Source organism: Juglans regia, chromosome 8, assembly GCF_001411555.2.
Source record: "Juglans regia cultivar Chandler chromosome 8, Walnut 2.0, whole genome shotgun sequence".
Lineage (NCBI taxonomy): Eukaryota > Viridiplantae > Streptophyta > Magnoliopsida > Fagales > Juglandaceae > Juglans > Juglans regia.
In genome coordinates, this window is record NC_049908.1 from 21,007,322 (window position 1) to 21,020,526 (window position 13,205).

Here is a 13,205-nt window from a genome sequence, read left to right on the forward strand (position 1 = left end):
TGCAAGACTCGAATGGAAGGCAAAAGGAAGTTGGTGGAAATGGTTTGGTGATCAGTGAAATATGGGTTATGTCAATTGTCTGGAAATATTGCTAAAGTTGGCAAATTATCTTATGATGATCAACAATTGTTGCATTCTCTTGAAGTACTGATTAAACAACCTTTTGTTAGACGTCCACAACTGGTATCATGGAAGAAACCAAAGGAGGGATGGGTGAAACTCAATGTAAATAGTTCTTGTAGTGGAAATCTAGGTTCGTGTGGTGGGGGAGGTGTTATTAGGAACCATTTTGGTCGCTTCGAAGCAGTCGTTTCTACTAAATTTGGGTATGGGACTAATAATGAGGCCGAACTTAGGGCCCTCAGGTGTGGTTTGGTACTTTGCAAGGATTTGGGTTTTCGGTTTGTTGAAACTGAATGTGATTCAAAATTACTTACTAATTGGATTATTAATAAGAGATGCATGCAGGTATGGTATTTATGGGATTTTTGGGAAGAGTTGTTAAAGGCTCTTCAATGTTTTACTACGGTTTCACATAAGTTTAGAGAAGGGAATAACGTGTCAGATTTTTTGGCAAGGCGAGGGGAGGAGGGGATAAATTGTACATATGATGGCTCTGATGAGTTACCTTGCCGAGTGGTTGGTTTACTCTGTTTGGATTTTCTTGGTTTACCTAGTATTCGGTTTTAATGATAATTCATAGTTATTTTATTTTGTTTTAAGTAATTGGCATGTTTAGCTTTATTTGTTCTGGTTATTTTATTTATTACTTTATTTGTTTATATTATTGTATATGTTGATTATTTTTTATCATGTTGTTTTTTATGTCTGTGATGGTTTTTTATTGAATATGTGTAAGTCCTAAGTGTCCTGCTTGTTACTATGATATTCCTCCACCATAAGCGAGGACAATCAATAAAATTGAGGTACTGGAATCTTCTCTAAAAAAAAAAAAAAAAAAAAACCAGCACTCATCATCCTTGTAAACTAATAATTAACTAGTAATAAGCCGTTCCATCCCTTTGTTTTATAGTATTAGTAACCAATAATAACCTATAAGCCTAAGCATCCTCCCCCCTGCCCCCCTCTCTCTCTCTCTCTACCCCTTTGATGTTTTCTTTTTGTCTGAAGTATGTACTGTACAAGACCATCCAACACTTCAAGAAGACTGCATTACAGAACAAGCAACGGCTTGAGCCCAATGCCTCAACTTGGTCTTAACTTGTTGAGGATCATCCCCTGCAAGCCATGAGAAAATGAAACCATTGAAGAACAAAAAGCAGAAGAAGCAAAATTGGGGAAAAATTAAGCTCAATCAATTGGAGTACTTTTAGTTTTGGGTGATGCTAGTGTTTCATCCAGTTTTGACCCCTAAGCGTGCCCACTAATACAAATTGTATATTTAATTTTTTTTTTCTTTTCTTTTTAATACTTTTTAAACATTTTTAAATATTTTTTAAAAATAAAAAAATATATTAATACATTAAAAGTCACTTTCTTAACTATTAAATAAAAAAATAAAAAAAAAATATAAACAATCAAAATAAGGGGACACATCGGGCATACTATCACTTTCCTTTAGTTTTATATACATAATGAGATGCCGTTTTTAGATTTTAGCTAAAAGAGGGTACAGGAGAATTTGGTAAATAATGTATTCATTGATTAAAAAAATTCTGTAAAATGATTCGTTAGTGCCAATACGTATATAGACTTCACCTGGACTGCAGATCTTCCATGAATCGGAGTCACTCCTTGGACTCTCGGAAGTCGACGACCTGCTAGCCACCGGTGATGATGGTTCACGGCTCCGTGGCGTTGAGACTGAACTCATTGACAGTTGTCGATTCACCGCAAAGTAGAGGTCGAGGGCAGGCAAAGTACTGCATAATTTCTGACCTTCTTCCTCGTTGAACCCAAACCCAAGCTCTATGCATCCTTTGAGCTCGTGCAAGTCCTCATCAGTGAGGTCATCATAATCATTAATACCATTCTTTTTTCGCTCTTGTCTAAGAAACTGGCGACGACGTCTTTCCCATTCTTTGTCGCGCGAGGTCTCGCACATGGAAAGTTGCTTCGACAAGCGCTTGTGGCTCTTCCAAGGTGTCGGCGTCAATGGCATGCACCGGAGCTCCCCCCCCTCTTCTGACTCGCACAATGATGGGGACGATGAGGACGATGACATTCTTCGTAACCGTTGCTCAGGCTGCATGTTTCTTCTAATTCTTTTGTTGGTACGTACGTAATTAGGTTTAGTGTTGGGTGATGCGCGCTGCTGATTATTTTTTTAATTGGTAGGCTATTGCAACGTACGACTAGATCGATCGGGATGGAGCCGCCCTGCGCGCTAGCCCGATCACTGTGTGTGAGGGGCGTGTTTCCATTGCGGAAGGGTTGGGTGCTCCGCCCAAAAGTTACCAATAACGTACGTTCAATTCACATGAAATTGCTTATGCGCGCATGGGACGTGACCAACCCAACCGGCTCGGCTAGGAGGTGGAGAAGGAGACTTTAATGGGGTTTGGATAGGAGCGGCTGTCACGCCCATCCATTTCTCGCTCTTAAATTTTCATCATTCATTTGAAACTGTTTGCAGCGATGCTTACATTAATTTTAGGGGTCATAGTTAATTTTTTTAGGGGATTTGTTCTGTTTGTTTGTAAGGTTTAGCTACAATCCAGTGAGACATTTCTAACAAGAGTAATCCTACGTGTACCGCTGGTTTTCGTGGGCTAGTTCATTCCAATAAATTAATATACAATAAAGTTAATTATTAGATAATACTAAGCTGCGAATGGAGTGCATGCATGCTACTATCACATATCATAAAAAACTGATGTTTATATATGTTAGAACTTTAATGACATGCATCCTGTAATATGATCATGTGAATATATATCACGTGTCTATATATGCTTCGTTCGATATATACTAGCTAATATTCATTATACAACACATATAAATGCCGCATGTCTCATTTCTTGTATAGTTTGCTTGCCAAACACTAAATTATCCGCAATGTAACGCCCCATACCCGGGTGGGTTGGAGAATTACTACCTGTCACTTATAAACATGTCTCTCAACACATTTAAAAATCTTCAAAGACTTCATAAGCAAAAAAAATCAGTCTCATATCTTCTAAATAAACACATTACAAACTCCACAAAGTCATTTCTGCAATAATAATAATCCAAGGGGTCCACAATCTCCCGGTAGTCATAACATACCAAACTGATAAATCCAGAAGTCCTACTAAACCAAAAACATAATTAAATCTCAACATAATAAACTGATACATCTTAAGTCTCAATAGATCCAAATAACATAAAGAACTTCAAATTCTTAAGGGAGGGGTAAGTTATCAACAACATATAGTAAGCAGAAAACCTATACTAGTGTGTAAACATGAGCATTTTTTTAGAAATTTGGTATGCAGAAGCAAAACATTTCATTTTCATATGCACATCTCAAAATGTATTATCAAAAAATCAAAGTGATTTTTCAATCTTTTCATATTCATAAATAATTTTCATATTCAAGAACGCTTTGGCATAACTTAACTGAACATCTCCATCTTATCATATCATATCATGTCATAACATATACCATGTTTAACCTCCGTGGTAGAGTTGTGCTATCCTTGGTGGCCAAACTAGCAGTATCATATTGTGAAACTTCCCATTTTTTAATCTCGGAGTCTCGAGTGTGTACACAGGAAATAATACATAAAAAGACCACTTTGTTTTCAAAGTGTGTGCACTTATATCATATGATATCATGTTGGTACCAACCATATCACGCGAACCAGTATCATCATATCAGAACCATATTCAGAATCAGAATCAAAACAGGTAAGGCTGCCAAAAGAATTTTCATACCCATATCATATCGAACCACGTGCATATCTGTAACACCCCGTTCCCGAAAAGACATTTTAGAATTTTCGAGGAGCCAGTGTGCTACTACTAAACTTAAATATAAAAAAAAAGCTTTTCCTTTTTAACAACGCGCCAGATACGAAAGAATTCCATAAAATAACAAATTTCAATAAATACTGAAAATTCAAAATAAAGTCTGCGAAAGCATTTATTAAAAAAAAATACAGAAGTCTTATGTGCTTATCAAAATAATTTATTTAAACCATAGAAATAATCATAGCAAAATCTGTCTAGGTCTCAGCCTTGTCTCCTGGAGTCAAGTCCTGTCCTGCAGTCTCATCTTCATAAATGTCATCACCTGGGGGGTTTAAAAACATGAAAAACAAACTAAAATGAGTCGAATACTCATTAAGCAACACATCATACAGTAAACATAAATAAACATAAGGTGTCTTGAAAAGCGTGCATATTCATAAATATATGCATAAAAATCATGAGCATGAACATTAACTTATCTTTCACTTATCATAGGCCGTTACCCACTGTTGACCCCCGTGAGTTAGGGTTAGCGAATCTAAAAAGATTCCGATTCCGCCCGTGGCCGCGGGTTGTGGAATCCATACATAAGGAAGACAATACTGGGTGCACTACCAGCATGCACGACCTGGCAATGCAATATGCCCATAACATAGGTACCGTTTTCATATCATAACATAGGCCGTTATATATTTTATCAAATCATACTTGCATACTTGTCATTTCATAGATTTCAAAAGAAATCACATACATACTTGTCATATCGTATCATAGATTTCAAACGAAATCGCATTCTTTCATAAACGTCGTGATACATGTTTCATCGTATAAAATCATGATTTTTTTCATAAATATTTTATGAAATAACTCTCTCATAAAATCATGCATTTCCTAAATAATTTTATGAATAATCTTTCACATAAAATCATGCATTTTATTTTATGAATAATCTTCCACAAATAATCTTTCACAAAAAATCATGCATTTAATAAATAATTTCATCATGTTTTGGGTACGTAAAAAGGGGCTTCCAATAAAGGGCATACATGCATAATATTTTTTATAAAAAGACAAACAGCTCACTGTATATACGCAGAAGGATATGATCATGCTACTTACCTTACAATGCTAAAGCACTATTTCCGGCACGTAATCGGTCGCCTATAAAAATAAACACGTAATTTACATAAATTTTTAATTAAACAAGAGATTTTATTGGAAATCTAAACTATATAAAAAATATCCTATATTTTCTAAACCTAAAATCCTAATTAATCTAAACTGATAATCTTTATAACAAAAGATTTAAAACCCGGCCCGTAAATAAGAGTCCACGTAAAACTAAAATTAAAGCTCAATATAAACTATTAGTTCAATACGTTGCTATTTGGTTTAAAACTAAGGGACAAATATGTAATTTAAAAATAAAAGAAACTACCCTTCAGTAATTGAAGCCGACAGAAACAAAACTCATTCCAACATGAAGACAAGTATTATTTGAGGGAAAAAAAATAAGCCGTGCGATTTCCTTACCAAGAGAGGAAGCACGCGACGAAGCGGGGGCTGAGGAGAGGGTGGTGAGAGCGGCGGCAAAGCTCTGAGAGAGAGAGAGGAGACGAAAAGTGAGAGAGAGAGAGTTTACGGGATGAACTACATGCCGTGAGTGATAGAGGGAGAACAGGGAGTGAGAATCACGGCGTGAGGGAGATGGACTGACTTACGTGTGGAGGTCCGGGGCGTAGAGTAACCCAGCTGTGGCCGAAAGGTGTGGACGCTTCCGACGAGGAGAGACGGTTGCAAAGGTGGAGGCTTGGCTCTACAGTGGCTCCGAAAACACTCTGTTTTGAGGGCCAAAAACAGAGGAGGCTGGTTGATGGCTTTTTCCGAGGCAAGTCGAGAAGTGATTCTGCTAGCTGGACAACGAGGTGGTCGGAGGGAGGAGCTGCGTCGTGGTTATGGAGGGAGGCAAAGTTTTATGCTCTTTTGTGGGGCTGGGGTAGTGCTAACGCACGGTTTCCGTCTCGCAGATGGCCCTCGATTTCCTATTTCCTGGACGTGGCCTGGAGGCCGTGCATGGATTAGGGGCAGCGTGCGAGGGCTTAAGGAGTGCGGCTGGCAGTTTGGGTTGGCGTGGAGGGGATCATAGTGCGACGTGGGGAAGAAGGTGTGGGTTTGGTTTCCATGGAAAATTTTCAGAGAGGAAAAAAATAGCTTGGCGGCAGTGGCTATTCTCTTCATGCAGAGGAGAGCTTAACTATTTATAAACCTAGCCAAATGAGAGCCAAGAGAAAAAAAACCCTAGGATGAGAAACGTGAATGTGGAGGAAAACGGATGAAGCCCGTGCATGCCTAGAAATCTAGCACCGAGAGGAGTCTACACGTGATGGAGGGCTATGCGGCTTGCATTCTTTGGTGAGTGAAACGTGTATATGTACATTTTTTTTGAGAACCTAAAGAAAACCCTAGAAAGAAAAAGAGACGTGCATGTGTATGTGCATGTGAGTAGATTAGATTTCGCGTTTGAAATTCAAAGAAAAAAAAAAAATCCGGCAAGAGGAGTTGTATTATGAAGAGGATTCAAGGGTTGGACAGAAATAATAATAGTAAAAAAAAAAAAATAATAATAATAGAGCCTTAATAAAATTATTCAAATTTTATCCCTAAAAAAAAATTATAGGGTCAGGTCGTTACAATATCATTTTCTGATGATCAATAACAGATCCAAAATATTTCATATCACATGTATAACAATCTAATTTTCATTGCAGCTTTTTAGGATTATGTCAAATATTGCGCATGTCCACACTATTCATGTAAACAAAAAAAAAAAAAAAAGCATTTTTCTCTTTCTTATGGATTTTCATGAGTGAATGCAAAACACATATATTGAGGTTGTTTTTCACGTTTTCCTTTATAAACATATCATGCACATTTTACAAACCAATCTCAGTTCATTTTCCTTTTTATGCAAATGTAGCATAGGAACTCCGCTTACTTGAACTTTTTAACTTTTCGAAAATTTCCTGAAAAATGCCGAACAAATATTAATCTTCACCTATAACATAATCACATAATTTTCATAAATTTTCAATCGAATATGTATTTCAATATTTAAGCCTAAGATGCTAAAATAACCTATTTTAATTCCTAAAAAAAAACCTAAATTCACGAAATCCTAAAATGTTAACACTTCCCAAATTCCAACTGAATCTTTGATTTATTTACTATTGAAAATCAAACTATCAGATTTAATACTACATAACATAATTATACCAAAATTTCTTTTTAAGTTATACATAAAAGAATTATTTAATAAACTAGATCATAATAAATTTACAACATTATCACTTACTTTTGAAAGAATCTTTACTTAAAATAAATTTAACTTACCAAAATCATTTCTGTAAACATGGAATACTTAGAGTTTACAAATACATATTAAAAGTTTAAAATACAATAATGTAACTTGTAACTCAAAGGTTATAATGAATTATTTATTTATTTATTAGACCGACTATGCAATAGCTTTTGTAATACTTCATCATTTGAAAACATGATGAAAGGGCATAATGGTAATAACTCCTATTCTATTAGGTTACAGACTTACCTATATATATATATATATATATATATACAACTCTTTAAGTTAGCAACATGAAAAATAAAAGAAGTGAAGTGCAGCGGCATGGACTTACGACTAAAACCGAGATATGCAAGGAAGGGCAAGGCGCAGCGGGGTTGGCTAGAGCGACAGTGGTGGCGCGGCTGAAGAGTAGGAGTGCGGCGGAGATGCCGTTGAGCTGGGCTGAGCACAAGAGAAAGAGAGGGAGAGGTGAGCGAATGAGAGGGCAGAGAGGAATGAGTGAGTAAACCGAGAGAGATACTCACTGAGAGGGGTTGCTACGGTCTGAGGTGTCCTGTGGATGTCCGACGCCCTTTTCCGTGCGGGTGGCAGCGACTCGGAGTGGCCGGTGTGGTGCAATGCAGTGGCTCGGTGGGTAGGATCAGTTGGTCCTCTGTTTTTAGCACGAGCAACAGGGGCTTTCCGTGCGGTGGGGGGTGGCTCTTGGTTTCGTGTGGCTGAGCAGCGGCTAAACAAAGGTGTTATGGTGCAAGCGTTGGACGTGGGTGAGCCGTGGCAGGTGGCACCGAGTTGGTGTGGCTGCAAGCGTGGCTTTGTTTTGGGTTTCTAAAATAGCGGAGTTTCGTGGCTTGCAACGGAGGCATTGGGCGGCGGCTTCGTGTGGTTGGGCACGGTTGTGAGGTCTGGACTGAGGTTCACGATGGAGGGTGGATGCTCAAAGAAGTTTAGATGGCTGAGGGCGTGAAGAGAGGGCAACGGCACTGAAACTAGGGTAGAGAATGCTTAACACACATATATAAGATATAAATAGTAAAGAGATAAAACCTAGAAGACGGGAATGAAAGGGCGTGCATGAAAATGGAAAAAGAACGTGATACCATGCGACGTGGATTCTGGAAACACTTCTACAGGCCAGGGCTCCTTAGAAGGGAGTTGGGTCAGGGCCAAGGCCTGGTAGTGGGCTGGGTCTTACACTCTTCCCCCCTTATAAAAATTCCGTCCTCAGAATTTGTTATAAATTGTCAAAACTCCCATCGAAAAGTCGTGGGTATTTATCTCGCCTTTCTTCCTCCAATTCCCAAGAAGCTTCATTAATAGCATGATTCTTCCACAGCACTTTAACCAAGGGGATAGTTGGAGTCCGTAACACTTGTTCTTTCTCTTTGATCTGGTTCTTTCGCTTAAGTCATATCTTCCTGAATCCGAAGTGGTTCATAGTCAATAATGTGCGTTGGGTCAGGTATATACTTCCTCAACATGGAAATATGAAATACATTATGCACTTCCGCAAGTGCCGGTGGAAGTGATACTTTATAGCCACCAGTCCAATCCGGTCAAGAATCTCAAATGACCCAATGTATCTTGGGCTTAACTTGCCCTTCTTTCCAAATCTCATAACTCCTTTCATCGGTGCTATTCTCAAAAATACTTTATCTCTAACCTCAAACTCTAAATGGCGGAGACGTTTATCTGCATAACTCTTTTGTCGGCTTTGAGCTGCTCTCATTCTAGTTCGAATGATATCTACCTTCTCTGTGGTCTGCTGAATAATGTCTGGCCCCAAAAGTTTCCTTTCACCTACTTCATCCCAATACAATGGAGATCTACACTTTCTGCCATACAAAACCTCATAGGGTGCCATTCCAATGTTAGCCTGGAAACTATTATTATAAGCAAACTCGACCAATGGTAAATGTCGCATCCAAGTTCCCTTAAAATCCATCACACATGCCCGCATGTCTTTCAAGATCTGAATATTTCTTTCTGACTGTCCATCTGTTTGAGGGTTAAATGCAGTACTGAAACTTAACTTAGTACCCATTGCCTCCTGTAAGGTTCGCTAGAACTTGGAAGTGAAACGAGGGTCTCTATTCGATATAATGGATACCGGTACCCCATGCAACCTCACTATCTCCTGCACATATAGCTCAACTAATTTCTCCACTTTATAAGAAACTTTAATGGGCACAAAATGAGCAATTTTCATTAAGCGATCCACGATCACCCATATAGCATCTTGTTCGCTCAATGTCCTTGGTAGGCCTGCCACAAAGTCCATGGAGATATGCTCCCACTTCCACTCTGGAATCTGGAGTGGTTGTAATAATCTTGCTGGTTTCTGATGCTCTGCCTTCACCTGTTGGCAAGTTAGGCACTGTTCCACAAATTTAGCAATTTCTCTTTTCATACCATTCCACCGAAAAGACTCTCTCAAGTCCCAATACATCTTGGTACTCCCCAGGTGAATTGTGTATAAGGAACGGTGTGCTTCTTCAAGAATTACCCTTTTCAGTTCTTCATTAGCTAGCACGCACAATCTACCTATAAACCTTAAAACTCCATCCCTCAAAAATGCTAAAGTCAGATTTGCCCCCATTCCCGACTTCTTCCACTAGCTTCACCAACCTTGAATCCACTTTTTGAGCAGTTTTGATTCTATCTATCAAGGGTGGTTGAACTATTAAACTGGCCATGAAAGTACTTGTATCACTAGTGATTACCTCAATACTGGCTCTTTCTAGGTCCATTAACAACCTATGTTGAGTGGTAAGGGATGCAACTGCCGGTCCCATTGACTTCCTACTTAAGGCATCAGCTACAACATTAGCTTTGCCTGGGTGATAATTGATGGTGCAATCATAATCCTTGATCAACTCAAGCCATCTCCTCTACCTCATATTTAATTCATTTTGGGTGAAGAAATATTTCAAACTCTTGCGATCTGTATAAATTTTGCACTTTTCCCCATACAGATAGTATCTCCAAATCTTAAGTGCAAAAATGACTGCCACAAGTTCCAGATCATGCGTGGGATAATTCTGCTTATATGCTATCAGTTGGTGTGAGGCATATGCTATAACCTTCCCATGTTGCATCAATATGCACCCCAATCCAAGCCTTGATGCATCGCTATAAACTACAAATCCACCTCTAGCAGTGGGGACTGTTAACACCGTAGCTGTCACTAATCTCCGTTTCAACTCCTGGAAGCTTTCTTCACACTTTGTTGTCCATTCAAACTTATTATTTTTTTCTAGTGAGTGCTGTGAGAGGAACTGCTATCCTGGAGAAACCATTAATGAATTGACGGTAATAACCTGCCAATCCCAAGAAACTTCTAACCTCATAAATATTCTTTGGTCTCGACCAATTAACTACTGCTTCCACTTTTTTCCGGGTCCATTGAAATGCCATCTTTCGAAACTACATGCCTTAGAAATGCGATTGAATTAAGCCAAAATTTGCATTTCTTCAATTTAGCAAACAACTTTTTATCTCTGCATGTCCCAAGTACCAGCTTCAAATGTTCTTCATGTTCAGTCTCAGTCTTGCTTTTGGAGTAGACCAGTATATCATCAAGAAAAACAAGCACAAACTTATCCAAAAATTTATGGAACATCCTATTCATCAAATCCATGAATGCAGCTAGGGCGTTAGTCAGGCCAAAAGGTATGACCAAAAACTCGTAATGGCCATATCGGATCCTGAAAGCCGTCTTAGCTATGTCTTTTGCCCTGATCTTCAAGTGATGGTAACTCGATCGAAGATCAATCTTTGAAAATACTTGAGCACCCAGGAGCTGATCAAACAAATCTTCTATACAGGGTAGTGGGTACTTATTCTTTATGGTTACACGATTAAGTTCCCTATAATCAATACACATTCTCATCGATCCATCATTCTTTTTCACAAAGAGCATTGGAGCTTCCTAAGGTGATACACTAGACCAGATGGAACCCTTGTCCATCAAATCTTACAGCTGCTTCTTGAGTTCCACTAATTCAGACGGTGCCATTCGGTAAGGTGCTTTTGAAAGGGGTGCCGTGCCTGAGACTAGTACAATAGCAAACTCTACCTCTCGCTCAGGTGGGAGTCCAGGTAAATCTTCTGTGAAAACCTTTGGATATTCCCTCACAACATGTATCTACCTTAACTTCAACTCATCTTTTGGTTCTTCTACCACGCAAGCTAAGAATCCCTGACAACCATCATGTAATAATTTTCCAACTTGAATGGCAGATATGATGGGTGGATGCAACCTCACTTTCGAACCTGTGAACCAAAATTCACTTTCTTTTGGGGGTCTAAAAACCACTTCATTTTTAAAACAATCTATACTGGCGTGGTAGCAAGCCAGCCAATCCATACCCAAAATTACATCAAACCCGATCATGTTAAATACTATTAAATCTACTGGCATTAATCTTCCTTCAATAGATAAAGGACACCCTGGTAGAATCTCATCACAGACTACCGAATTTCCTGTTGGGGTTGGACCAGTAACTTGTACTTTAACTTTTCGGTTTCTAAGGTGCAAAATCGAGAATAAGTCATGGAAACAAATGAATGTGTCGCTCCCTAATCAAATAACACAATGGCATTATTAGAAAACAAAGAAAGATTACTTGTGGTCACAATCAACAACATTCATGAACTAAAATTTCCAAGACTTAACATCAACCCACAAATTATTATTAAAACATAACAAAGAAGTCATACCCGTGATCACATCATTCCTATCCTCAGCCTCTCCAGGTGTCAGAGCAAAAACTCGTGCAAGCACAGTAGTACACTGGATGTTGCCTCGTGCTGTCCAACTAGGTGGTGGTGGCCTGTTGCTATCCAATTGCAACGGGCAGTCCCTGAGATAGTGACCCGATTTGCCACAACGATAACATAGTCTCGCTTCCTTCCTGCATACTCCGGCATGTACTCGGTTGCAAGTTCTACACTGATATGCTTGTTGGGTGCCCTGAACCAGCCTCTTACCCAAGCTACTACCTTCATTCCTCTTTTTCCACAATCCTTAGTCCATGCCAGAATGATACCTCGATGAAATAGTCCTCTTCCTCTAATCGTGCAATGCAGCGCTCCTTTGAAGGCTTCGTCCAAAAACTGTGCCTTATCTACCAACTTTGAGAAGTTTCGAATCTGGAAGCCCATTACTCGTTCATAAAGTTTTTCGTTTAGCCCTTGTTCGAATTTATGCGCCTTCTTTTCCTCATCAGGAATCATATACGTAGCAAAACGGGATAATTCAATAAATCTAGCTGCATACTGGTGCACCGTCATAGTTCCTTGCACCAAAGTGGCAAATTCCATAGCTTTATCATCTTGGGTCGAGCTTGGGAAAAAGCACTCAAGAAAAATTTGCTTGAAATGCAACCAACTGGCTATTTCTGTCCCCCTGCTTCTCGGATAGTTCTTTCTAAAATCTACCATCTTTTTGCCTCCTCGGTCAGTTTGAATGTGGCGTATGCCACCTTTTGTTCATCTGTGCAGGTTAGCACCCGCAATATCTCCTCAATATCTTGAACCCAATCCTCCGCTAGGGTTGGTTCGCTTCTCCATCAAATGAAGGGGGTGCATCCGATTGAATTTTTCTATGGTACAACCTCCTTCATTATAGTTGCGTTGGCGACCTGAGGGATTCTGCACGAGATCATCTAGTAATTGATGAGCTGTTGCTCGTAGTACTTCGGAAGCACTTGGGTTTGCTTCCCTTTCGTTCTCGTTTGCGTTCAGATCCGATATCTTTCATTCTCGACGACGAGGTGGCATCCTGACAAAATAACTTGGATTTTTTAATATTCGTTTAAAAAATTATAGCGTTCATATAAACATAAATAATTAGTGGTAACCATAAAAACAAAACATATATATAGCCTTGTTTTCAAATCTAAACATGAGCCATTTTTTAGAAAGT

General features: G+C 38.9%; 1 protein-coding gene across 1 annotated transcript; it reads right to left on the bottom strand.

Annotated features, from left to right (window-relative positions):
* Positions 1-959: 959 nt before the first annotated feature.
* On the bottom strand, positions 960-2,545 carry LOC108985370. The gene is made up of 2 exons (XM_018957649.2): positions 1,720-2,545; positions 960-1,239 (listed from the first exon to the last, which is right to left on the bottom strand). The coding sequence occupies exons 1-2, from the start codon at positions 2,210-2,212 to the stop codon at positions 1,160-1,162; spliced, it is 573 nt and encodes a 190-aa protein (XP_018813194.1). The 5' UTR covers positions 2,213-2,545; the 3' UTR covers positions 960-1,159.
* Positions 2,546-13,205: the final 10,660 nt, after the last annotated feature.

Coding starts and splice junctions, on each gene's coding strand:
- LOC108985370 (XM_018957649.2), bottom strand. CDS start 2,212: ATGCAGCCTGAGCAACGGTTACGAAGAATGTCATCGTCCTCATCGTCC. Junction 1,240..1,719: donor ATGGAAGATCTGCAGTCCAG/GTGAAGTCTATA, acceptor CATGGCTTGCAG/GGGATGATCCTCAACAAGTT.